This window comes from Stegodyphus dumicola, chromosome 7 (assembly GCF_044657685.1).
Source record: "Stegodyphus dumicola isolate Sdum_Otavi_A_Nest chromosome 7, ASM4465768v1".
In the NCBI taxonomy this organism is placed as follows: Eukaryota; Metazoa; Arthropoda; class Arachnida; order Araneae; family Eresidae; genus Stegodyphus; species Stegodyphus dumicola.
In genome coordinates, this window is record NC_140774.1 from 142,490,657 (window position 1) to 142,509,842 (window position 19,186).

Genomic DNA, 19,186 nt, shown 5'->3' on the forward strand with positions numbered 1-19,186 from the left:
AAAAATGTTTAAAATGACGCAAGAACTCATATTTTCATATTAAAAAAGTTTAATTTTGTACAAAATGCAAAATTTAACATTTTACACCTTTCTCTGGTACTCATCTTTATTGTGTTTCCGTATTAAAAAAAGTATAATTTTGTACAATATGCAAAATTTAACATTTTGAACCTTTCTCTGGTACTCATCTTTCTCATGTTTTCGTATTAAAAAAATTTTAATTTTGTACAAAAGGCGAAATTTAACATTTTACATCTTTCTCCTGTTTTCGTATTTAAAAAATGTTCAATTTTGTACAAAATGTGAAATTTAGCATTTTACACCTTTTTCTGGTACTTATACTTACGTTTAGGAATTCTTTTTGCCTCGCTGTAAAAAACAAAATATAAAAGGTTTGACTTCCGTGCGACAAAAATTGACCCAGATATTCAGTATTAAAATCGGGACCATATTCAGAGGCGGTACACAAGTTGAAGAGCTAAATGCTGATGACAATTGTGTCTAATGTTGATGGCAAAAGCAAGATGGCAATTGTGTCGTTGATCGCCTGTTGCGGCAGTAGCCATCATTTGAGTCGTAATGCTTGTCGGGGCTCTTAGAGAGTGCCTGGGGCGCGCTGTGACCTGCTATCCGTCGCCTCTATATGTCCCACACATGCTGTTATGGAATTCAGGTCCGGTAATGTAGCAGGCGACGGCAGACATGCAATGATTTCTTTCTCCAGATAAATCCACACAACTCGAACTCTATGCGTGCGGGCGTTATCATCCATAAACATCTTGTCGGTACCCATTGAGGCGATAAAAGTACTTCCAAGAGGATGCATATTTTCGTCACAGTATCGGATGGCTGTGACGGTACCACCAGGAATCACATAAAGATCTATGCGGCCAATCGTGCTATACCAGCGCATTCATGTAAGCCTCTTTTCCTGTAACCGTCTCTTTCGACGATGCTTGGCCACCGATAATGTGTCCTTGGCTCTTTCCATATCATTGCTTTTCCGAAATCGTTCTGTATGTTAAATCGAGACTCATCTGTAAAGAGTACGTGGTTCCACTGCTTCAGTGTCCAACTGCGATGTTCAATTCGACCGCTTTCTGACATGCGGTGGGGACACACAAACTACAGGTCGTCGGATGTATGTACACCTTCATGAAGTCGACGCGACACAGTTTGGACGGATATGATCCGTCCTCCAGCAGCAGAGAGCTATGAAACCAGCTCTCGTGCTGTTAGTCATCTGCGGTGTCTTACATGTAGCAACAGGAAGTGATCGTCTGCCATTTCGGTAATCCTTTGGCGTCTAGACCCACGTCTTCTACAGAGGTTTTGATCCCTGTGGTAATAATTCCAGAGCCTACTGATGAGAGTGCGATGCAAATTCAGGTATTCAGGTTTGTTGTAGTAGCAGATTGTCTTGCACCAGCTTGCAGCATCCCGACAGCCCTCCGACGCATTTCATGTTCCATACAGTGTATTCGATTCATGCTTTTTGCTTTGGCTCCCTCGGATTATCGCTGCTTGCGAACTGTCACATAAATCCGGCATCCCGCTTTTTAAAGCGTTGTGGTGTGACTCTGGGATTGCGTTTTATGCTTATTTTGTTTGCTTATTTGAATTCGGAGATCCAACCTCTACTTGATATGTAAATTTTATGTTTGAATTCCCTCTTTTTACATTCTTACCTTTTCTTTTAGCGTTTGTAGCTTATTGTTTGAGTACGAGTGCATATTTAACAAATTATAATTTTGAAATTTTGAAATACTACCTTCTCTTTACATAAATGAACATATATAGGGCATTTTGCACATAGTTTAAAACATGAAATAAATTCCTTTGTGTAATAAAGCGAGAATTTTTGCCCGATTTTTCAGAAAATTTACATTTAGTTCTTTAGAATTTAATTAAAATGGCTTCATTTTTAACTTGAATAAATAATTCGACCAAGTACCTTTTAAGGATTTTTTTACACTGAGAAAATGGACTTATTTATAAAACGATCCCATATATTTGAACTTTATACTGTGTGTTAGAAATACTTTATAAAAAAACATAATTAAATGCTGAAATTAATATTTAATTCACCAAAATTAAAAACCGTGTTTGTAGATTTGTATGAAAAATAAAACAGAAAATGCTCAATAAGTTTTACATAAGATTACAAAGGCATGGTTCAGTAACTGTTACAGAATATCCCATGTCTCTAAAAAGACTAAAAGAACGCAAATCGCCATTCGGAGAATCAGAGGACAGAACTTGGACAGTATTTATACTCAACCGAATCCTACGTTCGTAAGGATCACCACTTCCTCTCGCGAACAGCGAAAATTTTAAAATATCCATCGTAATGTCAGCCCTGAATAGAGCTATTTCTGAGAACTCAGTTAAAGAATTTTCTGTTAAAGAATCAATCCACTTTTTTTGATTTAATGCTCAATACGCCATATACAAAGAATACAATTTTAGTGTCCTAATATTTACTTATTGTGTCTTCTTTCTCTTATATTGGATGTCACACCTATTTCGCAGAGTATTTGCTTTTAACGCAGAGAAAAGTTACATTGAACACAAAAGAAAAGCAATGCAAATGTGTTTCCTGAATGGATTGTGAAACATAAATAGAAAAAAACTACTAAACCTTAAAATAGTCCACGTTTAGGATGTTAGGATCTAACATCCTAAACGTGGACTATTTTAAGGTTTAGTAGTTTTTTTTCAATTAAAATGTACATAAATTCTGAGGAAAATATCAAAAATACATAAAAATTTCAAACGAAAATATCCATGTAGATCATTACATCCGAATTATACCTTTAGAAGTTCGTTACAGCAATGTAAAATAACATTAAGTGTATAGGAAATTGGGAGAATTATAATAGACTAGGCTATTTGAATATGGGAAAACCACGAGGGCTATCTACTTAAGATAAGGTATGCTTTCGTGGAGGACTTTCTGTGGGAAATTGTTTAGTATTCCCATTTTACATGGGAGGAAATCACGAAAACAAATCATACAGCCAGCCCGTTTGTCTGAGACTGAAGCCAAACCAGGACGGTTATTCTACGCTATGAGAGTCTACAGCAAGTTGTGGGCCGCCAGATGTCGCTGCTAGTAAAAAACAGGTCTGCCCGACATCCTATATTCTCTGAGTACGGAAGTTGTCGAAAGCGCGTGAAAAAATGTTGCCGCGTCGTCAATCAGGGTTGTCCAGTTGACGTACTAAGTAGACAATGGCTTTATATGTATTTTCGCCGCTGATTTTTTCATATTTAAACGAAGAATACGGTCGTAGATCTCTGAATCGGTGGCGAATTTATAGAAAATATGTTGATGCTTTTACTCTGCCAAAAGATGTTTTCATTGCGTATTTCAGATTGCCAAAATTTATAGTTATTTTAATTTGGGATGAACTGAGAGAGTATTTGGAGCCACATTCAGAAAACAAGAACGCAATTTCTACTAAAAGAAAGGTTATACTATTCCTGAAATTATAGATACAAATTGTAATTGTACGCTTTAAAAATGTAGATTTAAAAATGTAAAAATGTTTATCAAGCACATAAACCTTCTTCATTTAATACAAATATAGACATCCGATAAGCTTCTACTCGATTTATGTGCAGCAAGAATTACGTTTACTTTAAAATCTAACAGTTAAATACCTTACGAATAATACTGTGAACACAAAAATGTCGTTCATTATTACGCGAAATTCAAACTACTGTAAAATAATTAAATTAATTACTTTAAAAAAATAAAAATAAAAAAAAATAATAATAATTATAAAACTATAAAATAAATTTATAATATTTTTTTCAGTAGTTGTACTACTATTAGTGTGATACTTTTAAAAATAAGTTTTAGCCCAGAGGGGCTATTAATTTCGTTTTGCCATTTTGTGGCGTTTCACGATAAATGGCGTTTCACTTTTCAAATCGTTGCCACCAAGTATTATCGCACTCTATTATATTTAAAGAAATTAAATAATGAGGAATCTGCAGAATGTATGAATGTTTCTCGCACTGTGATAAAACAACGGTACCTAGAGCCATGAAATTCCGAATAACGTAATCCTCCATCCTAATATAGGCATCCGGAGGCCCAAATTTGGAACTGGGAATTTGTATTACTATCCATTTCATATATCATATTTTGTAAAGCATTTATGGGTTTTTGATTAAGAAACCCAACGATTTCAAAGCGAGCAATGGCAAAAAACATTTTCATCTCTAGCGCGCGAGACTATGTATCGGAAATTCTAAAGATATGCTTTTTTTTAATTATATGATATTGCTGTTAAATTGAATTTTATGGTTTAAGTGCGAAAAACATGATATTTAATAAATAAAGGTAACACGCAAAACGTTAATAAAACGGCCCTTTGGGAGTAATATAAAATCTGAAGGCTTTCAGATTTTTTTTTTTTTTTCTTTTGGTGTGTATGTGTGTGTGTGTAATTTTAATACGTTTTAAAACTGGTTTCTAAGTGAGGACTTTCTAAGGGAAATTGGCTCGTATACACGTTACACATGGGGAAAGCCACGAAAACGCCGGCCAACTCGTTCGCGGGATTCGGATCTCGGACCAAACTACCTGCGTTCAGCGACTCTACCACTCGGCGGCTGGTGGGCTTGTTAGCAGAATTATACTGTATTATTATTGTATTATGCTATAAAGTAACAATGCTATAAGAGTGAGGGTTTGTTCATGGAAAAGTACTTTTGTAACCTATTATAGTATTAAAAAATCATTGTTTCTTTGCAAGCTTAAAAAAATTAATAGATAAATAATAAAAATACTGTTCATAGCATTCTCATTTTTATATTGTAAAAGAGATATTGATTATTATTAGTTTTCTATTTAAAATGTGTCGAAACGCTGTTTTGATAAGGACTTGAACTGCAGGAGACCTACATTGATTATTTTTACTTTAGTACTTCCATTGTGAAAATATTACTATCTTTTAATTATTTTCACAGAACAAAATCTTTTGAGAAGGAAGAATATTTAAACTGAGCAGTTCTTATATATATACAAAATTAAAATAACAGCAATGTAATATTGAGAAAAAGGTATTAGTAATTGTGTGACAAAAATTGCAAAACGAATTAATCACACATACAGGATAGATTAGTTTAATTTTGGTTATGTATTTTATATTGAAAAAATATTTTCTTTCATGTTAATTATATAATAAATTATTTAAAATAAAGCATTTTGATGCGTGTGTGATAATTGAATGCAGGAGCAATCGGCCATACTGTAATAGCGAATGAATTTTATTTCTTTTCCTGAAAGAAATAATTTTCATAGAAAAATAAAATAAAAAAGGGGAAGAAATATTAAGAAAGAAATATTTTCTTTCTAATTTCTTATTTAAAGAAATATTTTTCGAATAGTAACTGTAAAATAAATTGCGGGAAAACAGTTTTAATGTAAACATGGAAAAAAAAAAGAAGAAGAAAAAAAAAAAAAACTTAGTTTGCTATTAGATTGTAATGTATATTAATCATATTATAAATTTAACTAATTAAAATTGTTTATTTCTAAAAGGATTTGAAGTAAGCTTAATTCATTTACTCTTATCTATTTACCATTGCTTTCGTGGTATCCCATATCACTCTTTATTTCTTAGCTCTAAATTCCTGCGTTAACTTTCCCATTAAAAAACGAGATTTTCTTTCACATAACACAGCAGCATATTCTACTGCGTGTTGGTCATAATACTGTTTTATGCAATTTTTTTTTCGAACTACAAATGCAGCGTGTGAGTTAGTGAAATAATGGAAGAATATTCCTAGAAATTCAGCCAGCGCGCGCTATAAATTTCGTCACTCGTCTGTACTGCGATTGGTCTAAAGCTCCTTGAAGCCTTGTCCCCTTCCAGTAAATTAAATGGACCCACCCGCCCTCCAACTGAGGACCACAGAATGGCTTTCTCCGATAAGTTGGGATGGCTGTCCATACCGGTTCTTTTGAGTCAATATTGTTCGCTCAAGTTGTAGACAGATCCAGTGATCATAGAATAGGCGTCCAGGTCGAGCTACCAGTATTCAGTGGTCTTAATCACTCCTCACAGATGTGGCAAAACTAGACCGAACCGAAATATTCGTTCGCTATAACCCAGGGTTCGTTATGGCAAGGATTGATTATGTAAGATATAATTACTTAGCTATTTCAATAAATTTTCTTAGATTGTGCTTTTAACACAGATAATATTTTCAGAACAGTCTTTTAAGGACAAAAACCATTGCCTTAAACTCATTTCGATATGCTATGTACTGTATTCAAATAACTATCATTGATGTTATTAAACATTGCTAATGGGTAAATGAGTTTAAGAAATATGTACATTACTCACCTTCAAAATAACCTCCCGTTTCAAAAATGTGAATCAAATTGTTAAATGCTTTAAGGACTGTCTCCGAGTGGTAGTACTGCGGGAACACACCATTTACTTCGTATACACTTGACAAAACAGATTTCAGAATGAAATCTTTTAAATGATCCGGTAAATAAGGCAAATATGCGAACATTCCAGAAAATGCCGATTTTGATTCAACTTCAGGCTGATGAGCTAAGATATCCAGTGAGATCTCATTTTCTTTCAATAGCTTGGAAAATGACGTGATAAACCTAAAATGATTATTATAATGAAAGTTTGTAAAAGATTAATTTCAAATTAATTTTTTATAGCAGTATTTAAAAGGAAAAAAAATGGTATACAGTATTTTCTGGCATAATTTCCCCTCTCTTTTACTATATTTATCACTGAAGTTGAAAGGGAAAATATTATGGAAATAATTTAATTTCCGAAAAACGTGGTTAAAGCAAGTAATGAGTAAACTACGGTTAACTATCACCATATTATTCCTTTAAAACAAAAAAGAATAAGTACTAATATTAATATTACTGTATCTAATAAGGTACATTCATTTCTATTTCCCTGTAACTTGAATCTTACTCGTTCCTGTTGATATCTGTGCTACTCCTTAAGCCTCAAATCATCTATAAATAATAAGAAAAGTTGAATCTGCAGCAGTCTCAGCTAAATCGTAGACTGAATGCCAGTTCGCGCGTTTCTCTGAGATGAGTAGGTTCTTGTAATAGGCTGGCATAACTTAAGAAAGGAAAGGTTCAGCGTGACCTTTGCTGGTAGTATTCGAGGGTTTTCTATGTTAGCAAGACGAAAACAATGATTACATAAACGAAAGCATTTCAAAATTTAGTGAAGTTCTTTCTTTAAACACATTGAGCATGCGGAATATCACGCGAAGATTTTTTAAATTGTAGAAAACTGTCTGTGTAAAGTAAGGAGGGGAATATGCAACGAAATACAGTATTGAAATGACAGCGTTTGCATTTTAAATTTTAAATTATTATTTTTGCATTTTAAAGTAAAGGCTGTTCTGAACAAAGAACAGAATTTTTTTTTATTGGAAGCATAAAATTCATGCTTTTTTTTTTTTTTTTTTTGTCCCCCGAAGCTTGGTAGCACAGATATTTCAATAACAATCAGTAATTTCAGAAGGCTTTCTCGGCTGATCTTGAAGATGTCGCGGATACGAGCGCAATGGTTGTCAATCTGTTTTACGGCATGCAGCGCTTTCACCACGGCCTTACCTTTCAAGCAGTCAAAAAACACAGTGCATTTATTTAAATTTATATTATTTTTAACGTGTTTCGTAAATTAAATAACAAAAAGTGTAGCAAATATTGATAAATATTAAAGCTTGAATAAAAGTAAATTTTATATTCATAAACTAAAATTAAATATTGAAGAGCTAAATAAAAGGCTGAACACCTTTCTTTCTGAAACTATGGTATCCCCCTCCCCGCTTAAGAACCTCTGCACTAGCGAATAGCCTATTGAAACAAAAATACGAGTATTAGAAAGAGTATGCTTTTAAATAAGTTTCTAATAGATTCTATGCATAATATATATATTAATATTGCGAATATTTTAAATGTTTTTATTTTCTCTTTAATGAACCAGGTAAGCATGTAAATACTAAAGGTACTGTTTACAATAGTTTCGAAGACAATCTAGGTTAAAAGCATTTTGAAATAGTTACAACAATTAAACAAAAAAAAACTGTAAGCACAAACATTAAACTGGACAACAAAAAATTAGATAAAAATAAAAAATAATAATAATGAAAAAAATTTGGGTTTCAGATTTTAAATTACGTCCAAAGGGGCATTTTTTAAACACTTTGTCTGTTACCTTTATTTATTAAATTCGCGTTCTTTGCACTTAAACCATAAAATTCATTTCAAGAGCAATATCGCAAAATAGTTTTAAATTGACCATATCTTTAGAATTTCCGATACGCAGTCTCACGCACTGGAGATAAAAATGTTTTTTCTGTACAACGTTGTCATGGCTCGCTTTGAAATCCTTGAGCTTGTTAATATGAAATCAATTATAAAACAAATTCCAAATTTCAAATTTGGGCTTCCACATGCCCATATTTGCAGTAGGATTATATCAAATAGTAGGATTACATCAAAATGCAGTAGGATTCATTCAAAATTTTATGGCTTCTATAGGTACCGTTGTTTTATCACAATGCGAGAAACATACATTCTTCATTATTTACTTTCTTCAAATATATCACAGCACGATAATATTTGGTGGCAACAGTTTGAAAAGGGAAATGGACTTTTATATAGAACTAAAGCAAAATCGAAAAACAAAAACAATAGTCCTTCAGAGACAAAGGCCCTTATTTGGACTAAAAAGAAAACTGTAAACGCTTAAATCTTGATGAAACAAATTCCACTGAAATTGGAGCAGCAGAATCATTATGCTATGCATGAACCAGCAAGCTCGCAAATACATTGAACATACTTCAGGGAACAGTTCCTCACAGCCAAGCCAACTATAATCAGCGTAAATTTTAATACAAGACCAGCTAAGAAAATGGGGAAGGTGGTTGGTTTTCAAAAAATAACGGAAACCTCAACATATAGTTCGTGTGCACTTTATTTTGTCGAGGATGCGAAAATACTGTTCTACTGCAGGTCGTCTCTGACCATGCGAATAATATTATTGAACGTTTTAAAATATTTCTTTTGGATTATCTTTTTATTATTCCCTTTGTGTGAATAAAAGTCCCACTAATTGGAATTGCTACGAAAACTTCTACAATATCTTCTTGTCATCAGCTCCTCTAAATTTCTTTCTCTCGACAGCACTAATTATATTGATAAAACCTTGATTTCCACAACTCGATAATTCGGTGGACAGTGAGACATGCTCGACCGTGCTGTGCTATGTGTGTGCTCTGCTCATTAGGTGCTCCTATAATGCTGGCAGGCGTGTGGTGGGAAAGAGGCTAGTATAGAAATACCCGCCGTATTAGCAAACGTGGGCGTAATAAAAATTTGTGAAATATGTAAAAGAAAACTTGATGAGTTTCTATCTACTTCAGAGTAATAAAAGTTTATATCAGTTGCGTAATTTATTTGCTATGAATTTTCAAATTTTGAAGGGATACATGAACAACTTTGTACACATAATAACAATGATAAAGCAGAATCACATGTTTCTTAGCATTTCAACGTCAACTTCTTCTGGACCGTTCACGAAATTTTCTTTTGGTATCCAATGAAAAAGATTAAAACACTATAAATGTTACATGGCAATAATATTTATCCTTATTTGAGTTTCTTTAATACCCCGTTTCATTTTAATTTGTTAAGTTCAGGAAAGCTTTCATAAGTATCACACTGTAATATAGGCGATTAATTTCCCAGCAGTGTAACTCGTAATGAATAATAAATTTGTTACCGAATTTTTTTCATGTAACTTGCAACGAATAATAAATATGCTAACGAATGTTTTCACTGGAATCCTAACTGGAGTGAATGATTCGAAAGCTAAAAGAATAACCTTAAAATATGACATTTCTCGAGGCATTTAAGAGGAAAAATTTTTAAAAAATCACAATTTTCAGTATATCTCTAAATTTTGATACCAATAGATTTATAGCTTCTTTAAAAATAATTCTCAGAATTTGGTGAGGCCATGGTCATATTCTACTTCTTGCTGATATCCCTATATTTTTGTGTAGGGTTTCCCTCATTTTGCATAACAAATTATTTTAAGTTTGATACCTTTCCTGAATCTCCCATTTTCCCCTCGCATTACCTTGCGAGGATGTAAATTTAAAGTTAAGTGAAGTGTGTATTTAAACGGGTGAATCTCTGAGTTTAGTCAGAGTGTGTTTTCGCTAACGAGAGCGCGTTTCGTTCCTGACATTGCTGTTACGCTAGTACGCCTCTCGGTTATTTCGGATAATTGTCACGCCTGTTAGGTTTTGTTGAGTCAACCTAAGTTAGCCATACTTTAACGTGCTAATCCAGTACTATTCTATTTAGACTTGAATTTGATTGTGCAATAACGTTTAAGTTCCACCTCAAGTAGTCGGTGTTATTGTACAGCCCAAAGGACGTGCCTTTCTGTTCGATAATTTGAATTAATTAAAGGGTTATATTTCACCCTTCTTTTGTGCTAGTATTTTCTTCAGGCCCATGAGTGAGAATTCGCCAGATTCATTGTAAGATCTAGATTAGTTTATGTGACCTAAAGAGGCTAGGTCTTATATCTTGACTTCTGATCCATTCTATCATGTCATAGTTCATTTACTCCAAAAGTATTTCATCAACAGATACCTACATCTGCGTCGAAATGGACTTTCTGCACTATTTATTCAAATGCCCAATGACAAAAGGTTACCGCATTCGTCATCAATCTCAAATAACACCAAAATACATAAAGCCTTCTTCATAAAAAGCAAAAAAACACAGAAGAAACATCATAGAAATAATGAATATGGTAGCAAACAAGGACACAGATTTTTGTCATCCCTGAAGAAGGAAAATTCCATTACGCCTACAGTTTTTCCACCTTCTACCCTTTTACCTCAGGTCTTTTGAACGTATAAAATGCACTAAGTCATTAGCTTTCATTTTGCAAAATCTTTTACACACTACATTCAAGAGCTTTGAGTACATTTAAGTAATCATAAAAATAACGAAAAAAAAAAAAAAAAACGGAAGAGTCGCACATGTACGAGCAATTCGTTGCCACAAGTCTACTCTAGCAATGACGCTGTAGAAGACCTGTACATCGAAAAAGAGTTTAAATCACAGAAAAAATTTTCATTCGAAGGGCGGCACCTGTTGACCCCACGTTGAAGCATTGGTAACCTCGCCTGATTTCAACTATCAGCTGTAATGAAATCAGCAAGAAACATTTAGTTTTCTCTCCGGAAAAAAACAAAATAAGAAACAACGAATAATGTGATAATCAGTAAGAAAAACAAATCCTTTTTGCGGTCATAAAATACATTTTTATATGGAAAATCATTAGAACTTACTCTTGTTTATCTTTTTTAAAATCTGCATCTTTGAGAAGTGAGCTTAATTTCTGTGCAATATACGCTTTTAGTTGCTGATTTTCATTTTTCTTCAAAATGGTAATAATATGATTCTCAAAGTCTTTTTGATCTGTTAACAGTAATTGATCAAAAGCTAATATTCTCAAAGAAGTCGACACTGATGCGCTTAGGAATATTGGCAGCAGAGATTCATATATTTCATAAAGAGCTGCTTTATTATTATAGGCAGTCACTTTTCCAAGCACCTGAAAATAAAAAATTAAAGTTTTATTTTAACGCACAAATACATAAGAATACATTTTTCTTGCATTACATGTAAATTACTTATTTGCAGTAAATATGAATTCGGGACTAATTTATAAATAGTATCAACAGGGTATTTCCTGTATTCTAAGATGCATACTTCTTCCCATACTATACACGTTAATAAATAGGGCCTGCTCCCTTTAGAAGCCATGACATTTTTAAATTGTAGATTTTTACCAATTATTAGTTATTCCGAAAGAGTTACTTTCACAAACTACTATAATTTTAATAGATATACTATTTTCGAATAAAGAAAACAGAAATTCAGTTATTGAAAAATAGTTGCTAAGTATAATTTAGCATTATTTTGTGTATTTTGTATACTGTGAATCAAAATCTCTTTTTCTGTTATTGATACTGAAATTAAACGGTACATCTTAGAATCGATGGTGCTTTAAAAATCGATAAAATACGATAATCATTATTCTGAGATGCTGACTTATCGAAAAAATACCTAAAACTCATATGACATAGGGTTGGTTTGATTTATGTGAATACAGCAAAGCCTCGAAGGCTATATGCCTAAGGGCAGGGATGCGTTCGTGGAGGGCATTATAAGAGAAACTGGCTCATATACATGTTACACATGGCAAAAAGCACGAAAACGCCCATGCAGCCAGCCCATTCGCGGGATTCGAACCTCGGACCGAATTACCAGTGTTCAGCAACTTTACCGCCAGCCGCTGGTGGGCGTTAGGCCTAGGGACCTTAAGCTTTGGAGAGTAGCACATGAATCACAACGAATGCAGGAACAGTTGGAGATTGAGAATTAAGGCTATGCTGGTAAATCGCGGGTTTTAAATCAAAATTCTCGAAGTCGTTGAAATCTAGAATTTGAAACTTTGTAGATGACTTGTGATCCGACTCGTATCGCTCACTTTGCTATGCTAAAACATGCATACTTTATGAGAGTAATGTATGAGAATTATTGCATAGAAATCATAACTCATTTATTTTTCAAAACCAAGCACGGTGAAAATGTATAAACGAATTTCTCATGAAGAAAGGATTTTACTGATTCCTGATTTTCGTATAATTTATTTAAATTGCGGGAAAGTACTCGAACGCTATCTGTACTAAGAGGAGGATATTTTCGTGAAAGACTTTTTAAGGGGAACTGCTTAGTATTAAAGTTACACACGAGGAAAGCCCCGAAACCACCCCATGCAGCTTACTCGTTTACCGAGACTTGAACCTGGCTCGAATTACTAGTATTCAGTGGTTTCCCCGCTCAATGTCGGTGGATTTTTTGTATGGGGGATGATATATCTTTCCTACTGTTTACTAATTTTTATTTTGTTGAAATTGGACTATGCTTTTACTTTTAAATTAGAAACGTCATATGTGAAATTTCTATTTTTCACACGACATTAGAAATGTACGCGTTAACGTAACCAAATCATCCATCACTCGTCTAATCATTCACGTGCTCTAACGAATGGTTAATTTTGTAAACTGTTTCATTTCACACTATAACTTTTTATTTTATAGCAGCATATTGCTTACAGTAAGTGGAGATAATAAAAGATAAAATACGTAATATTTCTTAATGACATTACAAAGGTTTATACCGTTAGTAAAGTTGATAAAGGAATCTCTCAAAGTCATGTATTACACAACTCATTTATATAATTTTGCATTATTACTAATAGTTCTAACGTACTTAGTCACAGAAGTTTATTTAGAATGCACTTTTACGGGTGGAAATAAGACTTTATACGATTTTTTGTGTTGTCGTGAAGCTTATATTTTAGAATCGAGATTAATTTGAACTATTGCTATGAAACTACTAGTCCAGAATTCGTAAATCAAGAACTCTATATCTTAATATTTTGGGCCTGTTATATGCACATGAAAGAGATTGATTAATTTCTAGGTTAGTTTGCTAGGCTCATGTAATTTCATTTTTGCTAGAGTGTTATAATGTTTAAAAAAATTTGTGGGCAATATTCTCTTACTTTATCATATAAATTGCTTATCTCTGTTTGAAAATGTTTGCCTATATATTTCTAATTAAGCATGGATTAAAATTATTTGCAATGAAATACGAATGGGACACTTGTAATTAATAATAACGACAGTTGTACAGATACTGCTAATTGATATCTGTATATGTAAATTAATGATACGATATCTTTACATTCAATAATTTCGTACAATAAAGGCTTGCATTCAACTAAATGTATTCCATATGCATAATTCTAACTATGTATGGCAGATATTTACCTTACAAATTATGAAACGTTAACTAAAAATAAACCTTATAAATATTTACCTCTTAATCACAGTTATAGAGGAAATATCTCGTTCAGTATAGTACGAGAAAACAGCATATCTATATGTAAAAAGTTAAATATATTAGAACTGCATACCTCTAATGCCGCAATTCTAATGTTTAAAGGCATGTCAACATTTCGGCCGTAGTCTATCAATTGCTTATCTCCATTTGGCAAGAGTATGGTGTACAAGCTTCCCATATTAGCTATAGCCTGTCAATTAAAAAGCGTAGTTAATATGATAGGTTTTATATCAAGTACTTCCTACTAAAATATGTAATACTTGTTTTAGAAACCGTAGAATTAAACGTTACGAACCTTTAAGTATGTCATGCAAGTTCCATATTCCTTGCTTGTGGGTTTTGAAGCATCTGAACTGGTATCTTTGCAAAACATTTCGACATTAGATCGAAAATGTACGGCGACTTCCTTGAAATACTGAATTTCCTAAAATAAAAATTTAACTTTACGTATACACTTTTACTAAATATTAATAAATAAATAATGTAAATGATTAAAGGTACCGTTCAATTATTAGCATATGAAAGCATTTGCACCACCAAAAAAAGTTCCGCCACTGCACCCTCCATATAAAAATAAGAATTTTTCAGCTGACCAATTAATAGCTAATACGCACTTCTGATAAAAAATAAGCGACGAAGACAAAACACGCAATAAAATAAAAACTATTAAACGGATATGAGTGAAATTCATCCAAGAGGTTGGTGTGGCATTACTAGACCACACAGCAAGCAATAAAGCAAAAACATACAAAAATGCATATATTACAACCATCGCACCGCCAGGGACTAAATGAGTCGGAAGAATGTGCAATAGAAATGTCACGCTAATAACGGGTATGATACCATCTACCTGAAATGCATGTTTGACAACGGCGGGGCAAGCTTCCAATAGTTACGTCGCTCGCTTGCTGTGGCAGGAACGCCATTTTGAATTTTGAATAATAACAGTAAAAACATAATTGATTAAGATCAAAATAATATGATGAAAAGTAAATAAATTGATAACAGTGTTCGTGAGAGGGGCGAAGAGGTTCGATAGACAAAAACAAAATAAGCATCCGAGTGAAAGCCGTGCGAACTGATGACTAAAGTTACTGAAAAGTAAAATACATTAAACATAATAAATAGTATAATTAAGTGGGATTTTTTCGGTAAAAATGGAGAGGTTTAAAGCAATAACACTGGTAATAATATAAAGACATACCTAATAAAATACATAACTAGAGTAGTAGATTATATACATAAATGTCAATAATAGAGAGAGTAAATGCAGGAAACACGACCCAGTAATTTACAGTGTAAGAGGGAACAGTCATAAGGATAATTATATGTAATTATAATTTATAAAGGTATACATGATAAATAAATACGGAAAGTTTACGATATAAAGCAATAGAGAACTATAGCTGTAATTTACATCACTTGTAATTATTTTTCATTGATAACATTATTAACAGGGAAAATTTCTTCGAACAAATTGAAAAGTATAAATAGCTTATCAATAGTGTTTTCATTTGTATTAATTTCATGCAATTTAGCGGATATTTTGAAAATTACATTTAACAGGGAATAACCTTTAAACATATTATTTAGTTCTTGAAAAAGTTTAAAAATGTCCATAAAAGCATTCAGTTCAACTCAGTTAGATTTTTATTGACTGTCACTATGATTTTTAAGCTTATTCTTTGATTTTATCTCAGTCCTGCTTCGTCGTGATATCGGACGGCTGTGACGGAACCACCTGGGACTACGCAGAGGTCGGTGCGGCCGTTCGTTGTTATCTCAGCCTACACAAGTAAGCCCCCGCCTCTGTAATGGCAACATCCCCTAGAACCAGGGGGTGCTGGTAATGGTCGCTTTCGACGATATCTGGCGCCCGATGGCGTGTCCCTGGCTGTCGCCATAGCATTGTCCTTCGGAAATTGTTCTGGATGTTAAATCCAGACTCATCCGTATGCTATGTTCACGGGGCCAATTCAACTACGTTTTTCTGACACAGGTCGTCGGGCGTAACTGTAGGTACAGTCCACCTTCATGCAGGCGACGCTATACAGTTTGGTGTGATATGCGCCGTCTTGCAGCAACAGAGAGATGCGACGCCAGCTGTTGTGTTGTACGTGATCTACTGCATCATGCACATAACAACAGAAAGCAATCGTCTGCATTGTGATAATCCGCCGCCGTCCAAACCCACGTCTTCTTCAGGGTTTTGGATACAACAGCCTATTAATGTCATTACTATGCACATTCAGGATTCACGCAACAACGATTGTCCTGCATCATCTTGCAACATCTCGAGAGCACCTCCAACACGTTTCCTCTCTCAGGTGGTGTCTTTGGCTCATGCTTTCTGCTTTGGCTATCTCGAATTACACAGAACTACTATAGCTGCTTGGGAACTGATGCATAGGTTCGACGTGCATCATTTTTAAGGCTTTGTCGTGTGACTGCATGATTGCGTTTTTTGCTAATTTTGGTTGCCCATTAGCACTCAGGAATGTACTCTCTACCTCATATGTAAATTGTATGCGTATTTCTCTTTTGTACATTCGAACCTTTTCTTTTAGCACTTGTTATTTTTTGAAAGCCAGTATATTATAGTTGCGAACTGTACATCAAAATAGTTATAAACAGAGAGTATTGCTAAAACATATTCCGTAACCTTCTATTTCATTTTTTAAGTTCAATATATAAGCATGTTCCTGTTTATTAGAAAGGTTAATTTCTATTTTTAATACAAACAATAAAGAAAGAACTTTATGTCTTCTTAAAGTGTTGTTTCTTTTTAATAGTGTATTATAAAACCTAGATTTCTTAAGTCTGTCTCTTTGATCTTGTAGCCACTCAGGCTGGCTTTCTCGGGAATGGGACTATTCACCGTGGCCGTTTCGCCGTCAAGACATATTTTTCTTTACACGACTGTATTATATCTTGCCGTATTATGTTAAGTTGATTTAAAATATTAATTAGTTTAATAATTTAATTTAATAAAAATTTTATACATAATGTTTTTGTGCACAGTTTTACACAAATATATCGTTACACATGACATATTAATTTTAAGAGAGTAATGTGCTGACAAGATTCCAACACATTCCGTTTTCCATTCAGATTTCATAAAAGTTTTAATTTCCTGCTTGTATGAGTGATTTCTCTGAACTAGCCGATTAAAATTTCAAGAAATGTTGGCGAATCATGTAAATATTGTACCTGGTATAATATTGTATGGTTTACCACTTCAAGAAACAGGCAATATCTTTTTTTCTTCAGAATTTCAACTCAATAAACATATCACTCACAGTTCTTAAAACACGCTAAATCTAAGGCGTTCTTAATTTTCCGGCCTAAAAATCTCGAAAAAGTGTATACTTTATGATGCCGAAATTCAGTCGTCATTAGTGACTTTCTCATTTTAAAAGCAATAAAAGTGAATGATACGATAGCTAAAGCTACAATATTCTAAATTACTGAGGGTTGAGGAAAATTATGTTGTGCTCGTTTAAAAGGGTGGTAGTGTTTTGATGATAATTTGAAGAAATATTCAAGCTGTTTGATTTGCAAGTGAAAATCTGCAAAAGATTCTGCTAAACTGCTCTGTAAGAACTGTTAAAATTTCGCAGCTTTTTAATAATTATTTGAATATTAATACTAAATTATTAATACGAAAGAACACCAAAATTATTTTTGCAGTAAAGAGTAAACTTCATCAGTTAATTTTTAAAGTGTTTTTCAGTTTTTTTATTTCAGTTCTGAATCTTTTCATAATGAGTGTCTTTTCAGTTTTTTATTTATTTGCTTGATGGCTACAGTTTTATTTCTTGAATCCATGAAATAATTACAATGACAGTTGATTCATGAAGAACGTAATATAATCGTGACAGCTTTAATATTTTTTAGTTAAAAAAAAAACAATTCTTTTATTGTTGACAGACAATTTAGATGAAGACACAGTTAAATTGACCCTAAACGCGCCTTTTCTTAATAGAAATTTTACATTTTTAATGGCTCAAGAAAGAAAGTGCAGCTGCAGAGAGTGAGCTTGAAAGGCAGCAAAGTGAAAGAAAGAATGTAGCGTGTCTAAGATGATAAGTTGATTCAAAATGATCCTCTTCACCTTTATCTCTAATGGTTATTTTTTATTCACAAAATTGAATTTTTATTAGCTGAAGCGTTATGTAAAAATCTTCATTATTGGCGCTATATAAAAATCATGTGAAAAACATTAATTAATTACGCAGTTCAGAGAGATTTTTCATAAGCAGTTACTAATTTTAAAAAGAAAAGTGGACGTATCCGAACTAAAACAGTAGAACCAAGGGATTACTGAAAATCAAAGTTAGAAATTTTATTTACACTTCTTTACGTTACACACATATAGCGATTAAAATTTAGTATTTGATGTTTTTAATAGCAGTTTATGAATAAATATCCAAATTTCTAATTTTAAAAAGTTTCTTACATTTTCTACCAATTTAGGATTTTTTTCATGCATGCGGCGAGCAATATTTCCTAATGAAATCCAGCATAGCGGTGAATCTGTTGCGCTGCAAATATCCTGCAACAAAACACAGTAAAATGAATTATTTGAAATTTATTTGAACTTTTCTGCTGTCTTTCATAGCACATATTACGAAAGTAAATTTATAGGGTTTAACTTTACATTAACTGTCATGATACTTACTGTAATGTATTTGACAATGGCTGGTTTTGCGTAATGCATATTACTCCAAGAATAGAAGATAAAATTCATGTAAGCAGGAGACAAATCGCCATTTTCTGCTAGTCGGGATATGGCTTTTATGCAGGGTAAACTATTGCATTGTACTAAAGAATCCCTTAAGTAAGACATAGCTAATTCCTATTAGAAAAAAGAGAAGAAGACTTGTTACACAAACAATTTTTTTTTCTGGTATTTGTGTTCATAATACATAATCTGTTAGAAAAATGGTTACACACTTACTTTAACAGATGGTATTGTTACCAAAGCTGAACTGAATTATAGTTATAGTATGTAGTACGATGTTTACTCAAAACCCCATGCTGATATTTTCATTATTGTAATATATGATGTGCGGCGTATGATAGTAAATCGAAATGGTCTTGGGGGAACCTTGAAAGGCGTCGTGTTTCTCAGGAAATCGGTTATGCTGGAGGTCTTTTGTCAAGAAA

At 33.2% G+C, this 19,186-nt stretch overlaps 1 protein-coding gene across 1 annotated transcript in view; it reads right to left on the bottom strand.

Moving 5' to 3' along the window:
* The window catches only part of LOC118185843 (uncharacterized), a 150,072-nt gene that overhangs the window by 85,230 nt on the left and 45,656 nt on the right, over positions 1-19,186 (bottom strand). Inside the window, exons 8-13 of the mRNA XM_085820875.1 lie at positions 18,699-18,875; positions 18,477-18,572; positions 14,313-14,441; positions 14,091-14,207; positions 11,392-11,657; positions 6,366-6,640 (exon numbers count right to left, since the gene is read on the bottom strand). Coding sequence (XP_085677001.1) covers positions 6,366-6,640; positions 11,392-11,657; positions 14,091-14,207; positions 14,313-14,441; positions 18,477-18,572; positions 18,699-18,875 — 1,060 coding nt within the window. The remainder of the gene's footprint in view (positions 1-6,365; positions 6,641-11,391; positions 11,658-14,090; positions 14,208-14,312; positions 14,442-18,476; positions 18,573-18,698; positions 18,876-19,186) is intronic.